The sequence below is a fragment of the Plasmodium gaboni genome, chromosome 9 (genome assembly GCF_001602025.1).
Source record: "Plasmodium gaboni strain SY75 chromosome 9, whole genome shotgun sequence".
Taxonomy (NCBI): domain Eukaryota; phylum Apicomplexa; class Aconoidasida; order Haemosporida; family Plasmodiidae; genus Plasmodium; species Plasmodium gaboni.
Genome location: NC_031489.1, coordinates 287619 through 296999, shown reverse-complemented (window position 1 = coordinate 296999; position 9381 = coordinate 287619). Strand labels below are relative to the sequence as shown.

The 9381-nt window shown below is 17.0% G+C and overlaps 2 protein-coding genes across 3 annotated transcripts; one reads left to right on the top strand and one right to left on the bottom strand.

The window, feature by feature from the left end:
• Positions 1-1179: 1179 nt before the first annotated feature.
• Positions 1180-3081, top strand: PGSY75_0908300 (putative membrane protein; the record flags this gene model as incomplete). 2 transcript variants are annotated; one of them, XM_018785498.1, is made up of 8 exons in its annotated part: positions 1180-1189; positions 1384-1548; positions 1719-1932; positions 2029-2194; positions 2297-2359; positions 2496-2621; positions 2740-2811; positions 2980-3081. In XM_018785498.1, the coding sequence occupies 8 exons, from the start codon at positions 1180-1182 to the stop codon at positions 3079-3081; spliced, it is 918 nt and encodes a 305-aa protein (XP_018641840.1). The 2 variants fall into 2 exon arrangements, with proteins under 2 accessions (XP_018641840.1, XP_018641839.1); XM_018785499.1 differs by lacking the exon at positions 2496-2621.
• Positions 3082-3669: 588 nt separating this feature from the next.
• PGSY75_0908200 (hypothetical protein) lies at positions 3670-8325 on the bottom strand (the record flags this gene model as incomplete). The annotated part of the gene is made up of 5 exons (XM_018785497.1): positions 3670-3723; positions 3805-3878; positions 3967-4108; positions 4231-7826; positions 7950-8325. 5 exons carry the CDS (start codon positions 8323-8325, stop codon positions 3670-3672), a joined length of 4242 nt encoding a protein of 1413 aa, XP_018641838.1.
• Between the last annotated feature and the right edge of the window lie 1056 nt (positions 8326-9381).

Here is a 9381-nt window from a genome sequence, read left to right as displayed (position 1 = left end):
AAAAAAAAAAAAAAAAAAAAAAAATTTATAATAAATATATTTTTTTTATAAATTTATTAAAATATATTTAAAATATTATATTATTTTTTTTTTTTTTTTTTTTTTTTTTTTTTAAAAAAAATTCAAAAAAAAAAAAAAATAAAAAAAAATAAAAAAAAATATAAATCATGAAAAAAAAAAAAAAAAAAAAAAAAAAAAAAAAACCGGATAAATATTTTATCTTCAATTTTTAAGTGTATGAAAATAGTTGTTACATACAAAAATATATTATATATATATATATATGTATATTTTTTTTTTATATATGTATGAATTTATTATAGAAACATAAAAGAATAAAAGAAGAAAGAAACAAAAGATAATTTATTAAAATGATACTTTTGTAAAAAATAAACAAATGATCCAATTAAAAGGTCCCATATATTTTTTTTTTTTTTTTTTTTTTTTTTTTTGATGTACCCTTTTCATATTCTTTATCTTATATAATATATAAAAATTGTTAAAAATAACTTTATATTATAAACATGAAAAAAATTGACATGATTTCGTGTCATCATTTGAAAGTATATTGATACATAATTCTTATTAAGATAATATGTTATGTATTTATGAGAAAAAAGAAAAAAAAAAAAAAAATATGAGGAATGTAATAATGTGTTATTTTTTTAATTCATTTATATTTTTTTTCTTTATATTTTTTCATTTTCTACTGTTATAATATTTTTGTTAAATAATTATATATATATATATATATAATGAAAATTATAGTATAACAAATCCAAAATAAGTATACACATATGTGTCATAATTTTTATACAAGGCTTAAAGAAAAAAAAAAAAATATATAAAGTAATAATATTTAAGTGTATTATTTTCAGTTTTTATATATTGTTTTATAATATATATATTTATTATTTATTAATTATTCTTTTTTGTCATTTTATTTTTTTTTATTTTTGTTTTTTTTTTTTTTTATGTGGGAATACATAAAGAAAAAAAGAAAAAATTAATTTGGACTAAAAAAAAAATATATTTATTAACATTAATTTTTAATAAATATTATATAAGCTTATAAAGTATAATTAATATATATATATATAACATATATATTTATATTTATGTATATAATTTTTTCTCGTATTACATTTTAAGTTTATATATATTTCTCCTGTTTTCCTAATGACTATCGGTAGGAATAATTTTAAAATAAATATTCTTAGAAGATGTATATATATATATATGATATAATAAATATATTGAGAAATATGGTATACATATATGTGTTATTGATATATGTATATCCATCCACCTTATAAATTATGATATACATAAAATATGTGCATATACATATATAATATATATATTTATAATTTTTCATTACAGGTATATATCTTCTCATATTTTTAATTTTTTTGTACGTTTTTCTGAGTCGTATGCTTTATGACCTTATCATTAAAAACAAAAAAAATGAATCCATAAGCTCCTCAAATTTGACGGGGGAGAACACTAGAAATTTTCTATTTTTTTTTTTGTTTATATGTCATATAAGTAATATTAAAAAGAAGCAATAAAAAAAAAAATAATATATATATATATATATATATATATATATATATATGTGTAATATAAAAACTGAATAGACATATTATGCATATCCTACATTTTTATTATAATAAAAATAAATTATCATCATACAATTTAATTATTTATTTTATTAGGTAGAATTGTATCCTTAATAATACTTACATTTTTAGACATTAAATATAATTCAGTTGATTATAGTAATGTGATTTTATTTCCATATTATTATTTTTATTTAACTATACTCAAAGCTTTACCAACATACCTATTCTTATCATCATTTACAATAATTATTCTTTTTTGGTCACAAGTTTACTATGCATCAGTATTAGTATCTTCCCCACATTTACAGTAATAAACAAATAAATATATATATATATATATATATATATATATATATATATGTATATATATTTCATTATTTTATTTTATTTTATTTTTTTTTAGGACGATGTATATTTTTTTGAATGTATTGGTTTATGCTATAAACGTCATTTTGGCTAGTTTGGCCTATTTCATGAAAGCATATTTTGACTACATATATTACAATTATATTATAGAGTCTATTGTAGACTATATAATAGCAAGTGCTTTTTTATATTATGGAGTAAAGGTATTAAATAATATATATCTATATATGTATATATTTATTTATATAACTTTCTTATTCTTTGAATAATAAAAATAATTAATCTCATTATTTATATTTTTGTAGGTTACTAACAAACTGAAGGAAAAGAGCAAAGGACTTGCAAGAAAGGATAACATCGTTAAAAGGGTAAACACTATATAATAATATAAAATAAATTGAAAATAATAAGAAATATATATTTATATATATATATATTTATTTATTTATATGTGTATATTTTTTTTTTTTTTTTTTTTTTTTTTTTTTTTTCTGAACAATTCAGATTTTAACTTTGGCTATTGTCCTTTTTGTTATTTTGAATTTAAAGGGTTTATATTCATTTTGGTGTTTCATAAAGGATATAAAATTTTATAGGTCTTTTTTTGATCTTCCCACTTGTGACGCTATAGTAAGTATATATATATATTAATAAATATATATAAATATTCTTACAATTTTATACTTCATATCTTAATGTTTTTTTTTTTTTTTTTTTTTTTTTTTTTTTTTTTTTTTTTTTTTAATAGATTTATTTTTTATCAGAATGTGTCCCGTCCATACTGATCATTTATACCTTCCAACCAAGCAAAGAAAAGAGCGTAAGTTTGCAAGAAAAGTGAAAGAAAAAAGGGAAAAATCATATAAATTATAAACATTAAAGGGATTACATGATATAAAAATAAGAAATATTATGTAAAATCTTAGTGTTAATATATATATATATATTTATTTATATGTGTGTAATTTTTTTTTTTTTTGTAATGTAGGCAATGGACTTCAAATATACTACCCCTCTATGTTCAGAAACTTTTGACCCGTACAATTTAAAATTTAAAAAGAAAAAGACAAAGAAAAATACTAATAATTAAAATTAATGATATATAATTCAATGTGTATTTTCATCTTTTAAATATATCTATATATATATATATATATATATATATATATATATATATAATGTACATATATCCTTTCCCTTTGTGTATGTATTTTTTTTATATGTTATCAATTTTTAAGAATTATATGTATATATTATATATTTACATATATTACTTCACATAAACCTTTTTTTATCATATTCATTTAAAAACATATTCATTTTATTATAATATATGAACACACATATATTTATATGTTATTTGTTTAAATATTATAACACCACATTTTTCTTTTTGAATCCTAATATATATTTTTTAACAATGTTTTAAAGTGAACATTGGAAAAAGAAAAATGTATATAATCTTTTGATTATACTTTTATTTAACAATTTTTTTGAAAAATAAAAAAATATTCTATGAAAAAAAAAAAAAAACTTAAAAAAAAATAAAATAAAATGAAACAAATAAATAAAAATATTTAATATATATATAAAATATAAAAATAAAAAAAAAAAATTACATAATTTAAATTAATTATTATTAAAGTATTCCATAAGCACACATGATGATGCTTTTTTATCACGCTTGTAATATAAAGCACATATCTGGTTCGAAGTTTGCAATGATAGAATTCTACAAAAAAAAAAATAAAAATAATAAATAAATATAATATATATATATATTAATTTCACATTTTGTTCTTATTTTTCTAACACATAAGGTTTGAATTTTTAGATTGATATTATTTGAATTTGGAAAATAAGACTCCAAGTTGGAACATTTTAAAACTATAAAATAAAAAAAATATAAAATATAAAATATAAAATATAAAATATACATATATATATATATATAAATTTTCCATATATTTATTACCACATATATTACTCGATGTGATGCATTCCTTTTTAGATTTTAAAATATTTTTCTTGGATGAAGTATATTTCACTTTCAATGATGTTATATTTAATTTCTGATCAATCCTGGTAAATATATAAAAGACGTTTTTTGACAAGGCCTAAAAGGTAACAATAAAAATATAAACATATATATAATATATATATATATATATATATATATACAAGTAAACATTTTTTTTGATATGTTTAATTTTTTTTTTTTTTTTTTTTTCTTTGTTACCACTATATTTAAAACATCTAGAGGATACAAATTAATTTTAAGATATTTTGTGTTTATCAATTTAAATGTTTGATTAGACTGATAATATTTTGTGATATTTATAAAGGAATATTGATCACACTTACAAAGGTAGAAAGAGTTAATGTGGACATAATCTTTATATATAGAATCATTAAAATAAGTAATAGGATTATTTATATTAAATATTTTTTTATTATATATTTTTGGGAGTGTAAAATAATTAAATGTATTTTGTGGTACGTTGAATATAGCAAAATTAAATAAATGATGTAAATTATTATTTTGTGAAAATGATTTAAGTATACTAATTAAATTATATTTAATTTTATTGAATCTAATATATAATGGATGTGTCTTGATATGATTAGAATGTAAATGCTGATCAAAGAAATGAAAATTGATATTGTGATGAGTATCTATATTATAATTTTTTAGAATTTCAATATTTTTATAATTTGAAAAAGTTTCTTTATAATGAGGGAAATTTTCAAAATATATATTTTTAGATATAAATAATAATAATTCTATTAATAATAAGAATATATTTAAATGTTTTTGTAATTCATAAAATGATTTGAATGTATTTAAACAGAATAAAATATTATCATATAATTTATTTATATGTTCATTCGAAATATTAGTTTTTAATATGAAATTAATATTTTCGAATAATTCTTTACATATATTAATAATTTTATATAAATTATTTATATGTTCATTTATATTTTGAAGAAATATTTTTTCAAAAAAACAAACTACTGGTTGAAAATTATTCATATAAATTTCTAAATCTTTATCTGATATTTCTTGTAATAATAATAATATATTTATTGGACATTTTTTTTCTTTATACAACATATATATATCTTTTATTAATAAATTATATATATCTTCTTCATTTAAATTTATATTTTTTTTTGGTATATCATAATTTAATTCAAAAATTTCAAAATGTTCTAATACATCTTTTTTTAATATTTCTTTACATTTTTCACATATAGTATCTCCATTTGTTATATAAAACTTTCTACTTTTTAAAAATTTATTTAAAATTTTCCACTCTGGAATCAGTATATTATGTTCGTCTGTCATATCTACACTCGAGCAATTATCACTACTATAATTAATATCATCATCTTCAAAATTATTATTATTACAATTGTAGTATCTATGTTTATTCATATGATCATTATGATAATTATAATGTTTCTCATCCTTAAGATGTTCACTATTATTATTATCACCCTTGTGTGTTGCTATTCTTCCATTTGTGTCTCTAAAGTGTTTATTAACATGTCCACTTGAGATATTATTCATTTCTTTTTCTTTTTCTTTTACTTTTTCTTTTTCTTTTTGTTTTTTTTGCTTAAATGTTGTTTCTATATTTCCACAGTCATTTGAATCACACACAATATTTATATTATTATTATCATTTATATGATTGTCTTCTTGTTTGGTTGAACTATGAATTACATTTTGATCACCATCTTGATAGTTCTTTATATATTGTTCTGTTTGTTTAAATTTTTGTTGATTAATATAATTATGCTTAGCACAAGAACAGCAGACCGTTTTTTCTTTTACCATTTTATTAATAATTTTGTAATAGTTAGCAAAATCTTTCTTTTCATTCTCTTTAAAAAATAGGTTATATAAATTTTCATCGAAATTTTCTTTCCTATTTTTTATATACTTTGAAAAATGAATGATACATTTATCTTTGTAATAATATTTTTTTATAGCATCTGGTAGTAATAAAATATTTTTATATATTTGATATAATTTTTTATAACCATCAAATGAAGAATATAAATTAGACATACGTTCATATATATGAAAGATAGTGCGAAGGATTTCATAACAATAGAGAATATATAAAACAAGCATTTCAATATATTTACATTCTTTATTATTTAGGGTATGAATTTTTTGTATGCCTACTAGGCATGATTTATATTTATATGATGGAATGATATATTCATGATGGAATTTTTTTTTCTCTCTATTTTTACATATTTTTTGAATATCCACCAATGTTTTGTAGTTATTATGATTATTATTATGATTATTATTATGATTATTATTATGATTATTATGATTATTATTATGATTATCATTTTTATTTTTATGATTATCATTTTTATTTTTATTTTTATTTTTATTTGGTTGTGTTTGTTTTGTCTGGGAGGATATATTCTTAATATTGTAGATACTTAAGTTTGATAATTTCACATACTTGCTTTTTATATTTAAATAATAATTTATTAATATATAATGTTGGTCATGAGATATATAAGACTGCTTTATATCAAAAAAAGAATCGTTAAAAATTTGTTGGACTATATTATTTTTTACATTCAAAATGTTCTTATTTCTATATGATGACAATTTTTTTTTGTTATCATTATGATTATTTGAAGAAAAATTATTTTTATCATGATGATTATTAAATGATAAGGAGAAATATTTTCTTATATCATGATTATTAAATAAAGGTGACATATATTTTTTATTATTATTATTATTGGAGGTGACTGATGTTATATTATTATTAACATGTATATTTTTTTTTTTTTTTGATATTTGGTTTGTTTTAATATATCTATTATAAGACAAATTCCTATTATAATTTGTATCAATATATAATAATTTCTTTTTGGATATTTTTAAAAATTTTAAATATTTTTCATTTGTTTCTTTTGAACGTTTGTATAATAATTCTTGTTGAAAATATCTGGAAATATTATATCTTATATTATTATATACATTAATATTTTTATAAATATTTTCTAATATATTATATTTATATATAATAATTTTTAAATTAATAGAACATAATATATAAAAACCTACATCCAAACTATATATAATATGTATAGTATTATGGAAATTATAATTATGAATATAATCCGCTTTTTCAATAAATTCATATTTATTTTCTTTCTCTATATTTATCCAGTGGATATCTAATATTTCTAGTCCTTGTTTTTCATATTCATTCTTTTGTATATCTTTTTTGTTTATATTATTATTACATATATTATTATTATATATATTATTATTATATATATCATTATTAGACATATCATTATTAGATATATCATTATTAGATGTATCATTTTCAGTTCTACTTATAGACTTAATACTATTGTCATATAAAAAATTTTTAATAGAAGAAAATTCAGAACAAAGCAAAGAATTAGAGTTCATTATTTTTTTGTCATTCCATTCTGAATTGGACTCTTTTGTCTTTTTTTCATTTTTTATTGAATAAAGATTATGTATGCTATATTCGTGTTCTTTGTTTTTTGAATGATTTTTATATGTATCTATATTATTATTACTATTACTATTTATTTTATTTATTTTTTTTTCTTCTGCCCCTTCAATTAATTCTTGATTATTATAAAAGTTAATAATATGATCAGAAGTGTTTACAATAGGTGTATTATCATTTTTAATTTCGTTTATTTTATTTAATAATTCGTAGTTATATTTCTCTTTCTTAATTTTTGACAGATGAGAATATTCATTGTGGCCTTCTCCCTGTTGACTTCTTTTTCTTTTTATACCATCTAAAAATAAAAATAAAATAAAAATAAAAATATATACATATAAATAAAAATATATACATATAAATAAAAATATATACATATAAATAAAAACATATACATATATATATATATATATATATATTCATTTTATTTTCCTACTTTGAAATGTTTTCTGGTGGGGGGACTTGCCATTCCTTTTACATACATACAAAGCATGAAGAGATTCTTTCTTATGTATTATCTTTCCTTTTATATTAATAATATACATACTACCAGTCTTACTGGTTACACAAATATAAGAATTATTATTACTAATATAAACTTTATTCAACTCATCATTAATACATTTTCTAAATAATTTATGCATACTATTATGAGTACTAAATAATTCTACATTATAATTATTATCACAATAAGTAATAATACATATGTATTTATAATTATCACTCATAGTAGCATATATCATATTCGCCCTGTGTAATCTCCTACAAACAATTCTGTTCTCTTTAGGGGTCTTCATTTTTAAATAAACACAATGAATTAATAAATAAATAAATAAATAAAATAAAAAAATATAAGAAAATTAACAAATTAACAAATTAACAAATTAATTTTGTTCCCTCTTCAGATTAAATAACACCAAAAGAATTAGCCCTATTACATTTTACGAAAAAAAAAAAATAAAAAAATACAAAATGAATAAATAAATAAATAAATATGTACATATGAATACATCTTATATATGTAACATGTTAATATAATATATTCATTTATTCATTTTCTATTTTTTTATTTTTTTATTTTTTATTTTTTTTTTTTTCTTATAAGGGAAAATATTTCAAACATACATTCCTTATAATACTAGAAAAAGGATGTTTATCAACATATTTAAAGCAAAACTATGAAAAGCTTTATCTTAAACATAAAGTAAATCATATATATTAATATATATATATTAATACTGTTAATTAAAGGAAAAAATAAAATGAACCCCCAAAAAAAAAAATTAAAATGAAAATTTATTTTTATACCCTTCTCTATATAAATACATACATATATTATATATATATATATTATTATTATGTGTGTATATAATAATTTACTATATTATTTCTTTTTTCTAGATAATTATAATTACACCTAAAAATAATAAATATATATATGTATATATTTTATACATATCAATTTTAAACACAATATACTTCAGTGATAAGAATAAATAAATATATATATATATATATATATATATATATATATATATATGTATATTATTTATATATTTATTTGTTCATATTTTTAAAGATGTCAAAGATAAAAATAAAAAATATAATAAGGGCCAAAGAGATATAACACCATGTTGTGATAAAAAAACAATGATAAATGAAATTCTCAATAAAACGCATATAGATATAAAACAAAAAAAGAAACATGTTAATAATAATAATAATAATAAATATAATGAAAATAAAATTATAAAAATAAAAAGTGATGATAATTATCTCAACCAACTTGTGAAAAAAGAAGATACATATACACAATGTGTAGAACAAGAAAAAATCCAAAATAATTATATGAA